Source organism: Mobula birostris, chromosome 7 (genome assembly GCF_030028105.1).
Source record: "Mobula birostris isolate sMobBir1 chromosome 7, sMobBir1.hap1, whole genome shotgun sequence".
NCBI lineage: Eukaryota > Metazoa > Chordata > Chondrichthyes > Myliobatiformes > Myliobatidae > Mobula > Mobula birostris.
Window position 1 is genome coordinate 27,740,155 of NC_092376.1, and position 22,987 is coordinate 27,763,141.

The 22,987-nt window shown below is 42.5% G+C and overlaps 1 protein-coding gene across 4 annotated transcripts in view; it reads left to right on the forward strand.

The window, feature by feature from the left end:
• The first annotated feature begins 13,963 nt into the window (after positions 1-13,963).
• Positions 13,964-22,987, forward strand: part of rab6a (RAB6A, member RAS oncogene family) — an 87,013-nt gene continuing 77,989 nt past the window's right edge. For 2 of the 4 annotated variants that reach the window (XM_072262806.1, XM_072262805.1), the window contains exon 1: positions 13,968-14,299. In XM_072262806.1, the coding sequence (XP_072118907.1) occupies positions 14,230-14,299 (70 nt within the window). In that variant the 5' untranslated portion in view covers positions 13,968-14,229. Of the gene's footprint in view, positions 14,300-22,987 lie in introns of all 4 variants that reach the window. The other 2 variants (XM_072262807.1, XM_072262808.1) reach the window with 2 other exon arrangements.

A 22,987-nucleotide genomic window follows, 5' to 3' on the forward strand; every position in this document is an offset into this window, starting at 1 on the left:
GCTTAACGCTTTGCAGCATCACGATCCGGGTTCAATTCCCGTCACTCCTCTGTGTAAGGAGTTTGTGCTCTCCCCATAACCACATAGTTTTGGGAAGAGCTGCTTCCTAGAGATGCTGCCTGGCCTGCTGCGTTCACCAGCAACTTTTATGTGTGTTGCTTGAAATTCTAGCATCTGCAGATTTCTTTGTGTTTGTGACCACATGGTTTTCCTCTGGTTATCTCCCACATTCTGAAGAGACATGGGTTAGCGTTAGTAAGTTGTGAGTCTGCTGGGAGCATGGCGACACTTCCAGGCTTCCCCAGCACAATCCTCAAACTGTGCTGGTCATTGATGCAAAACAACACATTTCACTGAATATTTCAATGCTTCAACGTATGTGACAAATAAAGCGAATCCTTTAATTGTTCTTCACTTACTGTGTTAAACCTGAGTTCCCTTGCTTGTCTATGATCATTTGAAAATGCCAGCTTTTGGTGTAGTTGAAAGTGGTTTGTCTTGTTTTGCAGGATTTGATTCTCCTCACTGTGCATTTTAATGATCTGAATTTCAAACTAGAGTAAGCATTAGAAAGATTTCCAGATGATGTCAAAATATTGTGCAAAATTAATTACTTAGAAGACTAAAGGAAGCTACATAGGGATATTTATAGAACAGAGGAATGGACTAAACAAGTAACAGGTAGAAATTGCTTGAACTATATGTAAGGCAATACATTTTGGTTAAAGGAAAAAATAACAGCAATTATACTCTGAAAGGCAGGAAACATGCTGTGGGAGAAGATAGAGGAATTTAGAGTAATACTTCACTGAACATTAAAGGCAGCATCAAAGGCCAATGAGGCTGTTAATGCTAATGGGTTTTTGTGTAGAAAATAAAACCTCAGAGGTAATGGTGATCTTGTGAAGGCCTTAATAATATCACAGACCATTGTCTGTATCACCGAGCTAAACATCGTAGGAAGGATATTAAGTATTTAAGGAGAATATTATTCATTTTTTTCTACAATGTTGCCTGGTATGAGGAAATACAGTTGACTCTATATTTATTTGAAGAATGGGTAGGACTCTAAGTTTTAAAACATCAAACAAATGGAGCAGTACAGAATGAGGTAAACTCCTTCCATTTGTAAGAGGATCAAGAATGAAGAGCAATCGGTACAAGATAATGTGGTTTAGAAGAGAGCAGAAAAAAAGAAAAGTAACACTTTGATCTATGGCAGGGGTTCCCAACCTTTTTTTATGCCATGGACCGATACCCAGAGGTATTGGACCCAGGTAGGGAACCCCTGATCAATGGCAACATTTGCAGGATGCCCCCAGCACAATCCTCGAACTGTGCCGGTCATTGACGCCGAATGATGAATTTCACTGCATGTTTTGATGTTTTGGTGTACATGTGATAAATAAAGCTTAACTTTAAATTTTTATACAATCTCCTGGTTTGGTTTTGATCTCTTGACTAGGTCACAGAATTTTTACTTGACGTAGTGTTTATTTCTGGTTTCTTGGCCACTTTCAGGAAATTACTTGGCCTGTGGGGCTCTATAGTAATTTCTACATGTATAATCGAATATGTATAGTTGATCATTCTTCTCCTCGAAGACAGCTGCGGTCATAGTGCTTCTGGGGCTTAAGTAATTGTTTATTTCTTAGACAGATGCCATTTTGCTTGATCTCTGAAAGGGCAGTGTTTGCAGACATGAGCACTCAGTAGGCTTGAAGAAAATAAACAAACTTTCTAAAGTATGTAACTCAACCTGCAACTTTTCTGTATGGTAAGACAGAAAAGGGTGAGTGCTGGTTTAGAAAGAGAGTGAGAAGTTTTGTTCTGATGGTCTGCCCAATGTGAAGGACTGATTTCATGTGCCAGCTCATCATTGTCCATCTACCAACACTGCAAGTTTCTCGGATTCATTCACTCTTGGGTTGATAAAGTATATCAATGCTCAAGATCAGACTGAGTAGCTTGAGAGAAATGGTTCAAAGGTCAAAGTAACTTTATAATCAAGGTACATAAATGTCACCATCTATAGCCCTGAGATTCACTTTCTTGTGTGTATACTTAAAAAATCCTTAGTAGAATAATAACCATAATAGAATCAATGAAAGACCACCCAACTTGGGTGTTCAACCAGAGTGCAGAAGATAACAAACTGTGCAATTACAAAAAGGAAGAAATAATAATAATAAATAAATAAGGAATAAGTATCAAGAACATGAGATGAAGAATCCTTGAAGTTGAGTCCATTGGAATGGCCTACTTCTATTCCTATATCTTATGGTCTTATGGGCTTATGGATGTGGGAACATTTCAATGATGGAGCAAGTGAATTTGAGTGAAGTTATCCCATTTGGTTTAAGAGCATAATAGTTTGAGGGGTATTAACTGTTCCTGAATGGGGTAGTGTGTGTTCTGAAGCTCCTGTACCTTCTTCCTGATGGCAGCAGTGAGAAGAAAGCATGGTCTGGGTGGTGGGAGACCTTGATGATGGATGCTGCTTTCCTGTGACAGTGTTTCATATAGATGTGCTCAATAGTGGGAAGGGCTTTACCCATGATGGACTGGGTCGTATCAACTACTCTTTGTAGGATTTTCTGTTCAAGGGCATTGGTGTTTCCAGACCAGGCTCCGAAGCAGCCAGTCAATATACTCCGGTGAGTAAATGATTAGAGTAATTATCTTGAACAAAAGAATGGGGTGGCCTATTTGCATACTGTAACTTGCATACACTCAGTGGCCACTCAGTGGTACCTCCTAAGGGTTCCTTAAAGTTCTTATAACCAGGGCTGGTAATGGGGACAAGCTCTCACTAGCCATTAAATGCTCCCAATGACGCGCACCTCAAATAGCCTCTGACAACCAAGTCTAGCTCCTGACCTTCATGTGTGGCTTAGCTACTAAGCCCGGCGGAACTGTTTCTTCTAACACGAGAATGGGCGGGTTACTGGCGTCTTAAAACCAGTCGCTTTGGGCTCATCAGCTGTGGTTGGCAGCTCCTCTAGGAGAAGGCACATTTGATCTCAAACCTCTGCTGCCTTGCAGCTATACCCACGCATGGGGAGGGCTTCGGGAGTAAACCCCGAGGGAAAATCTGGAGCTGGAGTCCCTAAGGCAGTTCTACATTGAGTTCAATGCTGACTGGCATCTCCTACGAAGCTGCTGGTACCAACTGTTTCAGTCTCTGCCATTCCTTTGGGTTCATCAGAGGGGGAGCTTGCAAATGGGCAACAGCTTTCTCTCCATATTATACTGCCCAGGCTTGCATATCTAGACAGCTAGGACGCAATATCCATGGTCTACTCAGGCCAATGTAGACCCTCACCTCACTTGTACCTAATAAGATGGCCACGAAGTGTTTGTTCATGGTCTTCTGCTGCTGTAATCCAACCACTTCAAGGTTACAAGTGTTGTGTGTTCGGAGATGCTCTTCCACACACCACTGTTGTAACACATGATTGCTTGAGATACCATCATCTTCCTGTCAGATCGAACCAGTCTGGCCTTTCTTCTCCGACCTCTCTCATTAACAAGGCATTTTCACCCACAGAAATGCTGCTCACTGAATGTTTTATTTTGTTTCTCACACCAAACTCTAGAGACGGTTGTGTGTGGAAATCCCAGAGGATCAGCAGTTTCTGAGGTACTCAGACCAAATAGTCTGCCTTCCAACAACAATTCCATGGATGACGTCACTAAGATCACATTTCTTCCCCATTCTGATGTTTGGTCTGAGCAACAACCAAACCTCTTGACCATGTCTGCATGCTTTTAAGCATTGAGTTGCTGCCATATGATTGGCTGATTAGATATTTGCATTAATGAGCATGTGTGCAGGTGTACTTAATAAGGTGGCCACTGAATGTATATTTCCGTGTGCAAATTTACATGAAATATGTACAGTCTGAATGAGATCAAAGGTGATTTAGATTGTCCAGCAGCACAGAATGGAAGAAAAATGGTTAGGAAACTGGATCAGCATTGGAGATTGTTGTAACATGAACAAATTCACTGGAGAGATGCAGCTGGTAGATATAAAGCAGTCTTTCATTCAACAAACTGAGGCACTCTCTGAAGGAAGAGACCTGTTCAACCCAACATTAATTGTCATTTGACATGCTAAAGCTCAAAGGACAATTCTATAGTTACAATGTATTTACAATGCTTCCTTTGAATTACATGCAATTTTTACACTTCTTCGCACCCACGCCCCATAAACCCAAAATGAATGTTAGTCAGCATTGCCTGGTATTTCAATTACCTGCTGTCCAAAGCTCTAGGAACCTATCATCCAGGACTACATTTTAATTTTATTCTACAATCCACCTTCAGGATAGATCTATAGAGTCTTTCAAAAGCAGAGGTGGAGAAGTATGCCTCATGATCAACTTGGTGCACAAATATTTCAGTGCTGTCACAATTATGCTCACCAGACCTGGAACATCTAGCAATTAAGTGCCGTTTATTTTACCTATCATGGAAGATTTCTGGGATCATTTTGGTAGCACTATACATTCCACCTCAGACCAATGTCAATCAGGCTTCAGACAATCTGAGCAAGGGGATCAACATGCACAAAACAACGGACTCTAATACCTTCACCATCGTTTTGGTGGATTTTATCCAGACCAACTGAAAAAAATCACTAAGCAATTACCATCAACAGATCACTTGCAATACCAGAGGAAACAACACACTAGATCACTGTTACACCACCATCAAGAATGCCTGCCATGCTGTTCCATGCCCTCACTTCAGGAAGTCTGATCACCTGGCTGTACTTCTACTCCTGGAGTACAGGCAGAGACTGAAGACTGCAGCACCAGTAGTGAGGACCAAGAAGATTTGGACAAGAGAAGCACAGAAGCACTTACAGGAACACACACAACACGCTGGAGGAACTCAGCAGGTTACGCAGCATCTGTGAAAAAGATTGGTCGACGTTTCGGGCCAGAACCCTTCGTCAGGACTGAAGAGGGAAGGGGCAGAGGCCCTATAAAGAAGGTGGGGGGAGGATGGGAAGGAGAAGGCTGGTAGATTCCAGGTGAAAAACCAGTAAGGGGAAAGATAAAGGGGTGGGGGAGGGGAAGCAGGGAGGTGATAGGCAGGAAAGGTGAAGAAGAAATAGGGGAAAACACAATGGGTAGTAGAAGGAGGCAGAACCATGAGGGAGGTGGTAGGCAGCTGGGGGAGGGGGCAGAGTGACATCGGGATAGAGGAAGGGAGGGGGAGGGAATTACTGGAAGTTGCAGAATTCTATGTTCATACCAAGGGGCTGGAGACTACCTAGACAGTATATAAGGTGTTGCTCATCCAACCTGAGGTTAGTCTCATCACGGCAGTAGAGGAGGCCATGTATGGACATATCTGAATGGGAGTGGGAAGCAGAGTTGAAGTGGGTGGCTACTGGGAGATCCTGTCTGTTTTGACGGACGGAGCGGAGGTGCTCAATGAAGCGGTCCCCCAATCTACATCGGGTTTCACCAATGTAGAGGAGGCCGCACTGGAAGCACCGGATGCAATAGATATGGATGCAATGTCCATACATGGCCTCCTCTACTGCCACGATGAGGCTAAACTCAGGTTGAATGAGCAACACCTCATATACCGTCTAGGTAGTCTCCAGCCCCTTGGTATGAACATAGAATTCTCCAACTTCTGGTAATTCCCTCCCCCTCCCTTCCCCCATCCCTATGTCACTCTGCCCCCTCTGCCACCCCTTTATCTTTCCCCTTATTGGTTTTTCACCTGGAACCTACCAGCCTTCTCCTTCCCACTTTCCCCCACCTTCCTTATAGGGCCTCTGCCTCTTCCCTCTTCGGTCCTGACGAAGGGTTCCGGCCCGAAATGTCGACCGATCTTTTCCACGGATGCTGCCCGACCTGCTGAGTTCCTCCAGCGTGTGTACCTCAAGCCATGAACTTATCAATCACCCCTCATATATTATTTCTGGGTTTTTTTGCATGATTTTTAATGTATTCAATATACATATACTGTCATTTATTTATTTATTATTCTCATTCTATATCATGTATTGCATTGAACTACTGCTGCTAAGTTAACAAATTTCATGACACATGCTGGTGATAATAAAGCTGATTCTGATTCTGATATTCAGTTCTAAAGATTGATTGCTGAAGTTAATATTTTACTAACTTCCCTGACAACAACCTCTTACTCAGCTCTGACCAACCAGCTAATTATTGACTTCAGGAGGAGGAAACCAGAGGCCTATGAGTCAGTGCTGTCAGAGGACCAGAGGGGGAGAGGGTCAGCAACATGGTGTTATTATTCTGGAGGACACGTCCTGGGCTCAGCACACAAGTGCAATTACGAAAAAAGCATAGCACCACCTCTATTTCCTTAGGAGTTTACAAAGATTCAGCATGACATCTACAACCTTGACGAACTTCTATAGATGTTTAGTGGAGAGTATATTGACTGGCTGCATCACAGCCTGGTATGCTGTGGTCTTGAATGGAAAATCCTACAAAAAGTAATAGATACAGCCCAGTCATTCCCAGGTAGAGCCCTCTCTACCTTTGAACATATCTACACAAAACATTGTCACAGAAAAGTAGCATCCATAATCAGGCAAACACGAGGAAATCTGCAGATGCTGGAATTTCAAGCAACACACATAAAAGTTGCTGGTGAACGCAGCAGGCCAGGCAGCATCTATAGGAAGAGGTACAGGCGACGTTTCGGACCAAGACCCTTCATCAGGACTAACTGAAGGAAGAGCTATTAAGCGATTTGAAAGTGGGAGGGGGAGGAGGAGATCCAAAATGATAGGAGAAGACAGGAGCGGGGAGGGATGGAGCCAAGAGCTGGACAGTTGATAATCAGGGACCCCCACCACCCAGGATGTGCTCCCATTTTGCTGCTGCCATCAAGAAGAAAGTACAGGAGCCTCAGGACTTGCACTGCCAGGTTCAAGAACAGTTATTACCCTTCAACCATCAGGCTTTTGAACTCAAGGGAACTACTACACTCAACTTCATGCCCCATTATTGAAATATTCCCACATGCTATGAACCCACTTTCAAGGATTCTTCATTCCATGTTCTCAATATTTATTTCTTATTTAACATTATTATTTTCTTTTTGGACTTGAACAGTTTGTTGTCTTTTGTACACTGGTTGAATGCCAAAGTTAGTGCGGTCTTTCATTGATTCTGTTATGGTTATTATTCTATAATGGATTTATTGAGTATGCCCACAAGAAAATGAATCTCAGGGTTGTATGTTGTGACAAAAATGTACTTTGATAATAAATTTACTTTGACTTTGAACTTTGAACATAACAATCAGGAGCACACAGAAGCTCAGAATAAATGGTGGAAGGAGAGCACTATCTTTCAAAATAGCTCTCCTCACTGGGGTCCTTTTGGGGTCCGCGATCTACAGTTCAATCTACAGTTCTCTGCAAGTGGTTCTCAGAGCGGCTGTGCGACCAGGCCTTTCGATATCTTCAGGAGCAGCCTGGAAGGTGTACAACTTTGGGATGCGTCCCTGCAGACAACCTATGACCTGGTTTTTCACCGAATTCACCCAGTGAAGCGTCGCGGGAGATCGAAACTTTGGGATTGTAGGTGGTGTGTGCACTGCTGTTGGAAGAAGGCCCCTGTCCTCGAGCAATCCGCTCCCTCTCTCTGCTCTCTTTTTGAAGGAGGGTGAGAACCTGTTGGTCCTCGAGACAGGGGGCTTGGAGAAGTGGTGTAGAAGATTGTAACATCGAACAGTGAGCGGCCGGCCTCCTGCTCTCATTGTTGCAGGAGTGACCTTCTCTCCCTCGTTAATGCGAGAGAGCCTGTCTGGGATACTGAAGTGTTCGGTTATGGACTGCAATTTTTGATGGGACTCTAGATCAAGGTTTCTTTGTGGGCTTTTGCTACTGCTTGCATGGTGGGGTGTGGGGGTCGTTGCTTTTGCTGGTGCAAGTGGGGGAGGGGGAGGGAAGGGTCAATGCATCTGCTGATGCTTTTGTGTGGGGGGGGTGCTTTGGGGTTCTGAACTTTCTGTCATTCATTCTTTGGGTTTTTTGTTTTGTCGATGTCTGTGAAGAGTAAGAATTTCCGGTTGTATACTGTATACATTTGCTGATATTAAATTGAACCATTTGGACCAGCATCTCTGTCAGGCAGTACTTGCAGTCCCATATTGGCCACATCAGCCACAAAACAAACAGAACTGCAGAGAAAGCATATCATCAATGACCTAAGAAAATTGCCTAAGAAGTGTCTTCCCCAAACAATATAATCCTGCCAAATAAAATCAAAATGCTTGGAAGTAAACAGTATCTGTTGAAATGTTATAAATGAAAATGTAATCTAACCAAGCCAAGATAAAGGGTGAATGAGAATTAAGAAAGGATGATAGAAGTGTAGAATTGTCTGCCGCAGATTAAAGTGGATTTTAGTTCAAATTCAAAAAAACAAACTTCTGGGGAAACTCAATAGGTCAGCTAGCGCCTGTGGAGGGAAAAGGATAGCCAATGTTTTTGGTCTTTTTTTATTTGGAGGTACAGCACTGTAACTAGGCCCTTCCAGCTCAATGAACCTGTGCCACCAAATTACACTCTTGTGATCAAATAATCGACTAACTTGTCTATCTTTGGAATGTGGGAGGAAACTGGAGCACCCGGGGGAAACCCATGCGGGCATGGGGAGAGCATACAAACTCCCTACAAACAGTCTTGGGAATTGAACTTGGATAGACAGTGCTGTAAAGCTTCAGGTGAGCCGCTATGTTACTGTGTGGCAGGCTGAGACGCTGCATCAGAACTACTCCACTGCAGTGTGTGCCCACTCGATAGAGTTTAAAACTCTCCTAGTTCAAATTGTTTTTCAATCTGTATATCATTATGGGATGTGGGGGATCACAATTAGAAGATATAAGTACAAATATATAGTTAGGCCATCCAACCCTCCGAGCCTGCTTTGCCATTAAATAACATCATGTATGATCTAAATGCAACTTTAGTTTCTACCTTTTGCTTCAAAGGAATCTATCTCTTCCTTAAGATCAGCCATTGTCCCAATGAATAGGAGGATTGAGCTGATGAGTAACCTACTTCATTTTCTAATCTGTGCTCTGGGTCATATAGAATGTACGTTTGCTTCTTTGTTCAGACATACTCTGTTCTTGGATTTCATTTTCTTCTCTCTTTCTGCTTTATTTCACTTTTCATTTGAGTCAAACTGACACCAAAGAAAATGTACCACTTATGGATTTAAAATCCACCATCTGCGAAAGCGTTTATCCTCTGAAAGCCGTCATGGGCACATATCTAAAAGCAGAAGCATAATTGAAGGTAGATAGGTTACCTGGACCAGATGAACTACACCCTAGTGTTCTAAAATAGGTAACTGAAGAGACTGCGGAGGCATGAGTAGTGATCCTTCAAGAATCACTAGATTCTGGAACCGTTCTGGAGGACAGGAAAACTAGAAATGGCACTTTATTCCTTAAGGAGGCAAAAGACAAGAAATTATAGGCCGTTGGCCTGACTTCAGTGGTTGGCAGGAAGTTGGAGTGCATTATTAAGGATGAGGTTTCGGAGTACTTCAAGTATTACGAAAAAATAGGCTGAAATCAGCATGGTTTCTTTAAGGAGAAGTCTTGTCTGACAAATCTATTGGAGTTATTTGATGAAATAACAGGCAGGATAGACAAAGGAGAGCCAATGGATGTTGTTTACTTAGATTTTCAGAAGGCCATTGACAAGATGCCACACACGAGGCTGCTATACAGAATAAGAGCCCATGCTATTACAGGGCAGATATTAGCATGGATAGAAGATTGGCTGACCGGCAGAAGGCAAAGAGAGGTGATAAAGGGGGCCTTTTCTGTTTGGCTGCCAATGGCTACTGGTGTTCCAAAGGGGTCAGTGTTGGGTTTGCTATTTGTGAATGTTAATGATCTGGACGATGGAACTGATAGCTTTGTGGTCAAGTTTTGTGGACAATACAAAACTAGGTGGAGGACTAGGTTGAGGAAGGAGGGAGTCTGCAGAAGGACTTGGGCAGATTAGGAGAATGGGCAAAGAAGTGATAGATGGAATACAGTACAGTGTGGCAAAGTGTATGGTCATGCACTTTGTTAGAAGGAATAAATGGGTAGACAGTTTCCTAAACATGAAGCTAGTTCAGAATCAGAAGGGCAAAGGGCCTTGAGAGTCATTGTGCAGGATTTGCTAAAAGCTAAATTGCAGGATGAGTTGGTAGTAAGGAAGGCAAATGCAATATTTTCATTCATTTTGAGAGTACCAGAATATAAAAGCAACAATGTAATGCTGAACAACATACACAAAATGCTGGACTAACTCAGCAGGCCAGGCAGCACCTATAGAATAAAGTACAGCTGACGTTTCGAGCTGAAACCCTTTCCATGCACTGCCAACTGTACTTTTTTCCACAGATGCTGCCTGGCCTGCTGAGTTCCTCAGCATTTTGTGCGTGTTGTTTGGATTTCCAGCACCTGGGGATTTTCTCTTGTTTGTGAATATCATGCTGAGGCTTTATTGAGCATTTGTTAGACTGCACTTGGAGTATTGTGAGCAGTTTTGGGCTCCTTATCTAAGAAAGGATGTGCAGTCATTGGAGAGGATCCAGAGAAGGTTTACCAGAACAATAAACACAAGAGATTGTACAGACAAGGAGCAACACACAAAAAAAAATGCTGGAAGACAGATTCCTGTCACAGTATGTGGACAGGCCGACCAGGGGGAATGCCATACTAGATCTAGTACTAGGTAATGAACCGGGTCAGGTCACAGATCTCTCAGTGGGTGAGCATCTGGGGGACAGTGACCACCGCTCCCTGGCCTTTAGCATTATCATGGAAAAGGATAGAATCAGAGAGGACAGGAAAATTTTTAATTGGGGAAAGGCAAATTATGAGGCTATAAGGCTAGAACTTGCGGGTGTGAATTAGGATGATGTTTCTGCAGGGAAATGTACTATGGACATGTGGTCGATGTTTAGAGATCTCTTGCAGGATGTTAGGGATAAATTTGTCCCGGTGAGGAAGATAAAGAATGGTAGGGAGAAGTAACCATGGGTGACAAGTGAGGTGGAAAATCTAGTCAGGTGGAAGAAGGCAGCATACATGAGGTTTAGGAAGCAAGGATCAGATGGGTCTATTGAGGAATATAGGGAAGCAAGAAAGGAGCTTAAGAAGGAGCTGAGAAGAGCAAGAAGGGGGCATGAGAAGGCCTTGGCGAGTAGGGTAAAGGAAAACCCCAAGGCATTCTTCAATTATGTGAAGAACAAAAGGATGACGGGAGTGAAGGTAGGACCGATTAGAGATAAAAGTGGGAAGATGTGCCTGGAGGCTGTGGAAGTGAGCGAGGTCCTCAATGAATACTTCTCTTCGGTATTCACCAATGAGAGGGAACTTGATGATAGTGAGGACAATATGAGTGACGTTGATGTTCTGGAGCATGTTGATATTAAGGGAGAGAAGGTGTTGGAGTTGTTAAAATACATTAGGACAGATAAGTCCCCGAGGCCTGACAGAATATTCCCCAGGCTGCTCCACGAGGCGAGAGAAGAGATTGCTGAGCCTCTGGCTAGGATCTTTATGTCCTCATTGTCCACAGGAATGGTACCGGAGGATTGGAGGGAGGCGAATGTTGTCCCCTTGTTCAAAAAAGGTAGTAGGGATAGTCCAGGTAATTATAGACCAGTGAGCCTTACGTCTGTGGTGGGAAAGCTGTTGGAAAAGATTCTTAGAGATAGGATCTATGGGCATTTAGGGAATCATGGTCTGATCAGGGACAGTCAGCATGGCTTTGTGGAGGGCAGATCGTGTCTAACAAGCCTGATAGAGTTCTTTGAGGAGGTGACCAGGCATATAGATGAGGGTAGTGCAGTGGATGTGATCTATATAGTAAGGCATTTGACAAAGTTCCACACAGTAAGCTTATTCAGAAAGTTAGAAGGCATGGGATCCAGGGAAGTTTGGCCAGGTGGATTCAGAATTGGCTTGCCTGCAGAAGGCAGACGGTGGTGGTGGAGGGAGTACATTCAGATTAGAGGATTGTGACTAGTGGTGTCCCACAAGGATCGGTTCTGGGATCTCTACTTTTTGTGATTTTTATTAACGACCTGGATGTGGGGGTAGAAGTTTGGGTTGGCAAGTTTGCAGACGACACAAAGGTTTGTGGTGTTGTAGATAGTGTAGAGGATTGTCAAAGATTGCAGAGGGACATTGATAGGTTGCAGAAGTGGGCTGAGAAGTGGCAGATGGAGTTCAACCTGGAGAAGTGTGAGGTGGTACACTTTGGAAGGACAAACTCCAAGGCAGAGTACAAAGTAAATGGCAGGATACCTGGTAGTGTGGAGGAGCAGAGGGATCTGGGGGTACATGTCCACAGATCCCTGAAAGTTGCCTCACAGGTGGATAGGATAGTTAAGAAAGCTTATGGGGTGTTAGCTTTCATAAGTCGAGGGATAGAGTTTAAGCGTCGCGATGTAATGATGCAGCTCTATAAAACTCTGGTTAGGCCACGCTGGGAGTACTGTGCCCAGTTCTGGTCACCTCACCTTAGGAAGGATGTGGAAGCATTGGAAAGGGTACAGAGGAGATTTACCAGGATGCCGCCTGGTTTAGAAAGTATGCATTATGATCAGAGATTAAGGGAGCTAGGGCTTTACTCTTTGGAGAGAAGGAGGATGAGAGGAGACAAGATAGAGGTGTACAAGATAATAAGAGGAATAGATAGAGTGGATAGCCAGCGCCTCTTCCCCAGGGCACCACTGCTCAATACAAGAGGACATGGCTTTAAGGTAAGGGGTGGGAAGTTCAAAGGGGATATTAGAGGAAGGTTTTATACTCAGAGTGGTTGGTGCGTGGAATGCACTGCCTGAGTCAGTGGTGGAGGCAGATACACTAGTGAAGTTTAAGAGACTACTAGACAGGCATATGGAGGAATTAAAGGTGGGGAGTTATATGGGAGGCAGGGTTTGAAGGTCGGCACAACATTGTGGGCTGAAGGGCTATACTATTCTAATGTGCTGTACTATTCTATGTTCTATGTTCTATAAGAACTTAACAAGTCAGGCAGCATCTATGGAGGGAAATAAATTGTTGACTTTTTGGGCCAAGACCCATCATCAGGCCCTGGTGCAAAATCCTCCAGCATTTTGTGTATTTATGAGAATGGTCCCAGGAATGAAAGGGTTAACATATGAAGAGCATTTCATCCCTCTGGGTCTGCACTTGCTGGAATTTAGCAGAATGAGGGAGAATTTCATTGAAACCTTCTGAATATTGAAGGCCCAAATAGAGTGGACATGGAGAGGATGTTTCCCATCGTGGGAGTGTTTGTGAGTAGAGGGCACAGCTTCAGAATACAAGAATACCTCTTTAGAATAGAGATGATGAGGAACATCTTTAGCCAGACTTTGGCAAATCTGTGGAATTGATTGATACAGAAGTCTATGGAGGCCAAGTCACTGGGTATATTTAAAGTGGAGGCTGATAGGTTCTTGGTGAGTGAGGATGTCAAAGGTTACAGGGTGAAGGCAGGTGAATGGGGTTGAGAGGCAAAATAAATTAGTCATAATGGACCAGACATTAGTCATAGTGGACCAGACTCAATGGACCAAATGGCCTAATTTTACCCTTAGATCTTATGATATAAGTTGCACTAATTGCAATCAAATAGATGATGTATCAGAAGAAAAATTAAAAAAAAACATGTCTTATCATAGCAGATTTTGTAACTCTCAACCACTCATCAGTCCAAACAACAGGGCAAAGATCCCTGTGTGACAGGTGACGTCACCCCGTGGGTGGGATGGTAACGTGGCGTTGTGCGTATGCGCAGGTCACTTGCGGATCAACCAAACCGCTTCTCGCTCGCCACCGATTGGATGTCTGATGAGGAGACGTCACACACTTCGAACAGCTTCCCTTTTGGTGATTGGCTAGCGGGACTGCTAGTCATGTCGCTCCCTTTTCTCCACGGGAACAGGAAGCCATTTCCAGCAAGCAGGTTAGGTTGTTATGCAGCGGCTGGTATAGTAACCGTGAAGAGTGAGGTGATTTTTTTTTTGTGTGTGCGCCTCTTTCAGTTGACTGTGGATAATTTTAAAATATAATATCGCCGGTAGACGTAATTGATTGCAGTTAGATTTAGCAACAACTACATTTCGGCTGCAAGTGTGAAGGAAAAAGGAGACGTTTAGTTCCTTTCAAGCTCTCTTTCTCTTCTGCGCGATGACTTCGGGAGGCGACTTCGGGAACCCGCTGCGGAAATTCAAGCTGGTTTTCCTGGGCGAGCAGAGCGGTGAGTTACCGGCGGGGGAGCTGGTGTAGAGGGTGCCTCTCTCATCGGGATGACTGGCAGGCGCTAGGCTGCATTGACTTGATTTCCACTCCCCACCCCTCCCTGTGGACACACCTTCGACCTGAGGCCTGGGGAATGGGGATGCAAAGAGAATAAAAATAAAGATGCTTTAAACAGAAGGGGGGAAGAGATAGAAAAAAATCTCTATTCTTTGAACAGCCAATTGCAGGTTAAACCACTCGCCAACATCGTTTTGAGAGATGAAAGGATTTTCGCAGGCAGATGTGTGTTGACTGCATTCATTCTACATTCTCTGCTGAGTTTTATCTTTTTTGAATCTTTCATTTACTGTTGGACGCGCTGGAGTGGGGGTGGGTGGGTGTGGGTGGTATCACGCTTGTAATAGTTAATCAGCTCGTGTTTTTTCCCCCAGATCCTTCAGTGGTAATATCCACTCGCATTCATCCGCATTTTCCTGCACTGTCTTGCTGAGCACTAAATTACTATTGACTAACCCTGTTTACAAAACAAGGGCGTTTTCTTTTAATCTGGTTAATTGTCTTGATCACAGCTAGTCTCGAATCAAGAATTTGCACCTTGGCAATTTGTTCAGCAGTGGTGCATTTAAAAAGAGTGCTGGAAGTGATTTTTATTTTATCTTCCGGAATCAAGACAGCCGTTAGTTGATTGAAATCTGGCCTACTAAGCAGTGTAATGTTATGTTGTAAAGATCCACACAGCCGCGCCTTGAATTTTTTTTGTCTAATCTTAGAACAGTTGAACCCATAATTTACTGTAAATTAAATCAGAACGATCGAGTTATGCAAACCTATTTCATTAAAATTCAGCACGAATAATTTGCATTTTTGTCAGCGCATGAACTGGGCAAGAATCCCACTGATTTGAATATCTACTGCGAACGTCGATATGTAGCACCGTAAACCTACATTTAATAGTCCAATTAACTGGGAAGTAAAAAATCCCTATTGATACATAGTCTCAGATGTATCTGTTTCTGAAGCATAACATATTTAGGGTAGCAATTAAGATTTAGTTTCCGTAAAGCTGGGATTGATGGAGATGGGTTATTGATTCGCAAGTAGAGATTTCGTTTTTTTTTAAAAAAAGCTGATTAAACAGTTTGTGCAGTAACGATACAGACCTAACCTTACGGTAATGTTGAGTGAGTCAGTTCTGTACAATTAAGATATAGCCTTGATCATAATCACCTTTCTGACAATTGTATGGTGGTTGTTCCGAATGCCTATGATATCCCTGATGAAGTGCGCTTTTGTTTTTAGATTTTGTCGTATTACGTCCCTGAGAGGTGACCACCCCGATATAAAATGTTGTTTGTTAGGTAATGAAAATTGCAGCGGTGAAGTATTGTAGGAGAAGGCAATGAAGGAAAGCATTGTCTCGTTACCTTTATTAAAAGAAAGCAGATGAATGGAATCTGGGCGTGGTGAGGCAGTCTGCATCATTCACAGTACAGAATACAGTAGCGCAGGTCGGTATTGACTGCTTCTAGGCACGAAAAAACTAACTACGACGTGTCGTACATCAATGTGTCCTCGATTTTTTTTAATACAATTTCACTGATTTCACATACTGAGGCCGCTAATAAAACCTCTATTTTAAGTTTTTAATGTTTATTGTGTCAATTGAATATGCAATTTGCCTTAACAATTTGAGAAAATAACAGTCCAGTAAATTAATCACTAGAGTTCTACACTGAACTATCCTGCCATTTTGAATAAATGATATTTAATGAAATACTGTAATCTGAATATTTTTATTCTCAATTTAAATCATAAAATGCATTCTGAAGGCAATAGTGGGGTTGTGGTGGAGAATAAAATTTGGTGAATAACCAGACATAAAAAAAAGGCCAGTGTTAATACATAATATGTCCGTCAGCACCTGTAAAGAGAGAAATAGATAATGCCCGAGATTAGTTTTGTTAGAATTATGCTTATTTCTCCAGTGGTGTAACCTGATCTGCCTAGTATTTTCAAATTTCCAGCATCTGCAGATATTTTTTCCTTAAGGTGTATAAGCATTCGCTTTCCCTCAATCAGTCAAATTGAGTTCATCTGAGTGCCTGTTTGATGGAGCCTCAATTTGACTTGTGCTGATTAAAACATCTATTTTTATTAGGTATAAAACATTAATATGAACACTGCTCTCGAGGAGTCAGGTGACACAGAATAGTCGCAGGCAATCATTTATATGGAAGGTTAATATACTTGCACTGTTGTTGTCCAATATGTGGAAGTTTTTGTTTCTCGTAGGCATCTTTTTGACCAAAGTTCAGAAATTGGTGAAAAAAATCACATTTTGATTTAAGTTCTATTAAAGATGCCTTTCAAAGCAGATGAGTAAATGAGGAATTGCATTATATTGCTTGTTCAGAATTGGGTTTGGGCAACATTTGCTTTCTGGATTATATCTTCAGCAGAAGGCAGTCCATTGGTACTCATTCCAACCTGTTTGAGGGAGGATTCCACACCAATATTTGTAGTTTCATGGAGGGGAAGACATAACTTCACTGTTCTGCACCATGTCATATGCAGCCTTTATCTCTTTGGCCCTCACAAATCTGCCAAGAGGTACATTTTAAATTTATTCGAATGTTCACATATCCCAGGCAACTGATTTGTTTGTGAACAGCATCATTTGTACTGTACGCAAAATTAGCTTTGTTCCTGGCCAAGCTCTTTTTGCCATTACAGCATTGAAATTTACTGGACAATGTGGAAAATTGGCTGGGTATGTCCTGTTCTCAAAGCAGGACAAATCCAGTCTGGAAACACTAATGCCTTTGAATGGAAAATCCTACAAAAAGTAGTGGATATGGTCCAGAATATCACAGGTAAAGCCCTCCCCACCACTGAGTGCATCCACACAGAGTGATCTGGTCGGAAAGCAGCATCCATCATCAAGGACCCCCACTACCCAGGACATGCTCTCTTTTTGCTGCTGTCATCAGGAAGGAGGTACCCATACTATCTGGTTCAGGAACAGTTGTTACTCCTCCAACCATCAAGCCCTTGGAAGCGGGATAACTTCACTCTCCCATCATTAAAGTGTTCTCACAACCTACGGACTCACTTCCAAGATCTCTTCAGCTCACTTTCTTGAAATTTATTGCTTCTTTCTTTATTATTTTCTTTGTATTTGAACATTGGTTGCCTATCTGTTGAGTGCAGTCCTCCACTGACTTTTTGTTTCTTGGATTTACTGTGGATGCCCGCAAGAAAACAAATCTCAGTTGTATATGGTGACATATATATACTTTGATAATAAATTTAAACTTTGAGCATGGTGTATGACCATTCAGATTAAGGTAATCTTGAACAGCACCTATTATCACCAACAAAAGTGGCAAAGGTCAGCAGTCCATAGTGATGCCACCATGAGTAGATTCCTGTCCAAATCCATGGGATTTTTTTTTTGGAATATGTATTAGAAGTTCTTGTGATTGCATTGTAAATTCCTTCATTTTTGGGTTTATGTGCTGAAATTCCCATCCAGAATCATCACAGAAGGACTGCAGGTCTTCAAAGATGGACAATATTGCTAGTTTTACCAGTGCGGCCTGGAAGCTGGGAGATGGGGCGTGAGCTCGTGCTCAGCTCCTTTGCTTCTCTCTTACTGAGACATTGACCAAGGTTGAAGTTGATGAGAATTAGAGCATAGGATGTGTGGGTGTTCGGCAGCGTCTGCCTGCATTTGACCAGTCTTCCTCTCCCTCTTGCTAGCTGTTGTTGGTGGCAAATGCAGGAAAGTAAAGTCTTGGGATCCACGTTGCCCGAATTGGATCGGCGAGGCTATGGACTCCTTTTGAGGGACTTTGAGGTTCATGTTGCATGTGCTCCTGGAATCTTGTTGCACTTTCTTGCTGTTTTTGAGTGGTTTGATTAGGACAATCAATGTGGACTGGGGCATTTCAGTGAAGAATGGTCCTGTGGCCTGCATTGGCTAGTGACGTGGTGCTGATCTGAACTAAACTGAATTTTACTGGTTTGATGTTTGATATTCTGTGTTGTTCACTCGCTTTTTGCTATTTGTGCAATTTGTTCTTTTTTTCACGTATTGGGTGTTTGATGTTTTCTTGAATGGGTTCCATGGTGTTTTTGTTTCATGGCTGCCTGTGGGAGGACGAATCTGTTGTATTCTCTATCCACTCTTTGATAATAAATGTACTTTGAACTTAGTTGCCTTACATTCCAAAATGAATGAAACACTGTTCAATCACTATAATGTTGCTTTGTTGGAAGAGCTATTTCTGAAGCCTTTTTGTGCAGCTTTTGTCTCTATTCACCTGGCTGAGTATAAATCATTTTCCTTGAGATGTTTGTTCAGCATTGATCATATTTTAAATTTCCTTTCTGATGCTTTTGGAGCTATCATTTAATCTTGTGTGTTTGAGGAATAAAACCTAGTAAGCAATATTGGAACTTACAATGTTTTGCATTTTAATCATAATGTTAGCAGTACTAAGGACTGCTCTATATCTCTATAATTTGTGCAATTTGAAGTTAGTATGCCAAATGAGCTTTTTCTGTGGCAGCTGTTTAATCTTACTAAAAGTTATCTATAAGAAAATTGAAGTTGAAAAGGCTTCAGATCTAATTAAAAAGTATTGAAAAAAGGCTAGATGTAAGCATGTCTGAAGCTTGTTTTTGAAGTAGCAAAGGGCGCAGAATTCTGACATGTCAGTCCATGGCCCCCTCTATTGTCGCACTGAAACCATAGTCAGGTTGGAGGAGCAACATCTTCTGTCTGAGTAGCCTCCAACTTGATGGCGTGAACATTGATTTCTTGAATTTTTGATAATGCCCCCCCCCCCCATTCCCATTTCGCACTCTCACCTTATCTCTTTACTTGTCCATCACCTTCCTCTGGTGCTTCTCCCCCTTTATTTTCTTCTATGGCCTTTTGTCCTCTCCCATCAGATTCCCCTTTCTCTAGCCATGTACATCTTTCACCAATCAACTTACCAGCTCCTGACTTCACCCCTTTCCTCTTTTCACCTATCACCTTGTTTCTTCCTCCACACCCTCCTCCCCCCCCCCCCCTCTTACTCTGACTCCTCATCTTTTTTTCTCCAGCTCTGATGATGGGTTTCGGCCCAAAATGTCAACTGTACTCTTTTCCATAGATGCTGCCTGGCCTGCTGAGTTCCTCCAGCATTTTGTGTGTTGCTTGGATTTCCAGCATCTGCTGATTAGAAACAGAGAAAACCTACAGCACAATACAGGCCCTTCGGCCCACAAGGCTGTGCCGAACATGTCCCTACCGTAGAAATTACTAGGCTTACCTATAGCCCTCTAATTTTCTAAGCTCCACGTACCTATCCAAAAGTCTCTTAAAAGACCCTATCATATCCGCCTCCACCACTGTTGCCGGCAGTGCGTTCCACGCACTCACTAGTCTCTGCGTAAAAAAACTTACCCCTAACATCTCCTCTGTATCTAATCCCCAGCACCTTAAACCTGTGTCCTCTTGTGGCAACCATTTCAGCCCTGGGAAAAAGCCTCTGACTATCCACACGATCAATGCCTCTCATCTTATACACCTCTATCAGGTCACCTCTCATCCTCTGTCGCTCCACGGAGAAAAGGCCGAGTCCACTCAACCTATTCTCATAAGGCATGCTCCCCAATCTAGGCAACATCCTTGTAGATCTCCTCTGCGCCCTTACTATGGCTTCCACATCCTTCTTGTAGTGAGGCGACCGGAACTGAGCACAGTACTCCAAGTGGGGTCTGACCAGGGTCCTATATAGCTGCTACATTACCTCTTGGCTCCTAAATTGAATTCCATGATTGATGAAGGCCAATACACTGTATGCCTTCTGAACCACAGAGTCAACCTGCGCAGCTGCTTTGAGCGTCCTATGGACTCGGACCCCAAGATCCCTCTGATCCTCCACATTGCCAAGAGTCTTACCATTAATACTATATTCTGCCATCATATTTGACCTACCAAAATGAACCACTTCACACTTATCTGGGTTGAACTCCATCTGCCACTTCTCAGCCCAGTTTTGCATCCTATCAATGTCCCGCTGTAACCTCTGACAGCTCTCCATACTATCCACAACACCTCCAACCTTTGTGTCATCAGCAAACTTACTAACCCATCCCTCCACTTCCTCATCCAGATCATTTATAAAAATACGAAGAGTAAGGGTCCCAGAGCAAAGCCTTGAGGCACTCCACTGGTGACTGACCTCCATGTAGAATATGACCCGTCTACAACCACTCTTTGCCTTCTGTGGGCAAGCCAGTTCTGGATCCACAAAGCAATGTCCCCTTGGATCCCATGCCTCCTTACTTTCTAAATAAGCCTTGCATGGGGTACCTTATCAAATGCCTTGCTGAAATCCATATACGCTACATCTACTGCTCTTCCTTCATCAATGTGTTTAGTCACATCCTCAAAAAAATTCAATCAGGCTCGTAAGGCACGACTTGCCCTTGACAAAGCCACGCTGACTATTCCTAATCCAAAAATTCCTCTCCAAATGTACATAAATCCTGCCTCTCAGGATCTTCATCAACTTACCAACCACTGAGGTAAGACTCACTGGTCTATAATTTCCTGGGCTATCTCTACTCCCTTTCTTGAATAAAGGAACAACATCCGCAACTCTCCAATCCTTTGGAACCTCTCCCATCCCCATTGATGCAAAGATCATCTCCAGAGGCTCAGCAATCTCCTCCCTCACCTCCCACAGTAGCCTGGGGTACATCTCATCTGGTCCCAGCGACTTTCCAACTTGATGCTTTCCAAAAGCTCCAGCACATCAAGATTCTCTCTTGTTTAAAGTAAATTTACTAAAGTGCATATATATCACCATATACAACCCCGAGATTCATTTTCTTGCAGGCATACTCAATACATCCATTATTGAATAATACTTATAATAGAATCAACAAAAGATTGCTTCAACAGTGCAAAAGACAACAAACTGAGAAAGCATTGAAGGGTGACAAGCATTGAGGAAGAAAACAAACCTCAACCTGTTTTCTCTTCTGCAGATGCTAACCTACTTATTGTGCATCTCCCAGTGTTTTCTATTTTTGTTTTAGTTTCCATATTTTAAATTGGATGCTGCTTTTTCCCTTGACAAATGGAAAGCTATTTTAAGAATTGCTTTCAAGTGCAGGGTCTGATTTTCATTTTATTAGTGGATATCTTCCTGAGTCGCTGAGATTTAAAATCTAACACATGAATTATCTTTTAGTTTCAACCAACAATCCTTGTCACCTTATGAACCTTAAATGCTGGATTTAATGATGAGTTTTCCAGTTAATTACTTGCTAAATCAGGGTTTAAACTCGTGATTTTGTTTTCAACCATTTTTGTTTAGTGCATATTTTTGAGTCCTTTTCATGCCAATTTATATTCATTCCCATTAGTAATTGCATGCCTAGCAATAAAAATTGGATCCTTTGGATGCTGCATTCTTTGATTTTTAACACAGATGTAACTTGAGATTTGAAACTGGGAAGTTATGAATACTACATTATTCACATTTGATAGGGATAATCATCAGTTACTGTCACTGAAATGAAAATTCCTAGAAACCCAAAATAATTAAGTAGATATAAATCTAAAAGTTCAATGTAAATTTATTATCAAAAGTGCATGTATGTTGCCATATATAACCCTGAGATTCATTTTCTTGCAGGCATACTCAATACATCCATAACAGAATAAATGAAAGACTGCACCAACTTAGTGCAAAAGACAACAAATTGAACAAATACAAAATTAAAGAAATAATAATAAATGAGCAATAAATATTTGAGAACATGAGATGAAGAGTCCTTGAAAGTGAGCCCATAGGTTGTGGGAGCATTTCAACGATGGGGAAAGTGAAGTTATTCTCTTTGTGTGATGTCTGAGGGGTAATAACTGTTCTTGAACCTGGTGGTGTGAGTCCTGAGGCTCCCATTCCTTCTTCCCATTGGTGCTAGCAAGAAGAGAGCATGACCGAGCTGGCGGAGATTCCTGATGATGGATGCTGCTATCCTGCGATGATGTTCCGTGTCGATGTCCTCAGTGGTGGAGAGAGCTTTACCCTTGATGGACTGGGTCAGATCCACTACAGTAAAGGGATATGTGAGGATATTTAACATGAAGATGATAAAATATAGGACTTTAAAAATTTAAGTGGGGTTTGAAGGTTGATGGAGCATAACACTGCTTCATTATCTTTTGTTCTGATATGTGAGAACTAATGACGCTATCGAATGCCTATTTCAAATTCCGTTTGAGTAGGTGGCAGTAGGGTCAAGTCATTAACTTGAATTGCTGCATATGTTGTGGTGAAGGTGTTCATGAGTGGTTTTAGGGAATTCCAGGAGGTTGACCTGACAATGTTGGTGTGACCTTGTATGTTAGAGTAGTCCGTACCCACGCCTGTAACCATTCTTAAAAGTGTTGGTCATTACGGGTTTAGTAGATAGGATCATGTAAGCATTGCTGAACTTCTGCATTGTACTTTGTTGATAGGGCATTGTTTAAGGATGTGGATGATGTCAGGTTGTTTTGTTCTGTATGTTACTGATTTGCAAATGGAATTGAACTAAGGATTTCTAGTTCTGACCATTGGCAGCAGGATTATAGAGGAAGTAGTTGAAGACAGTTGGGACTACAGTATTCCCAGGA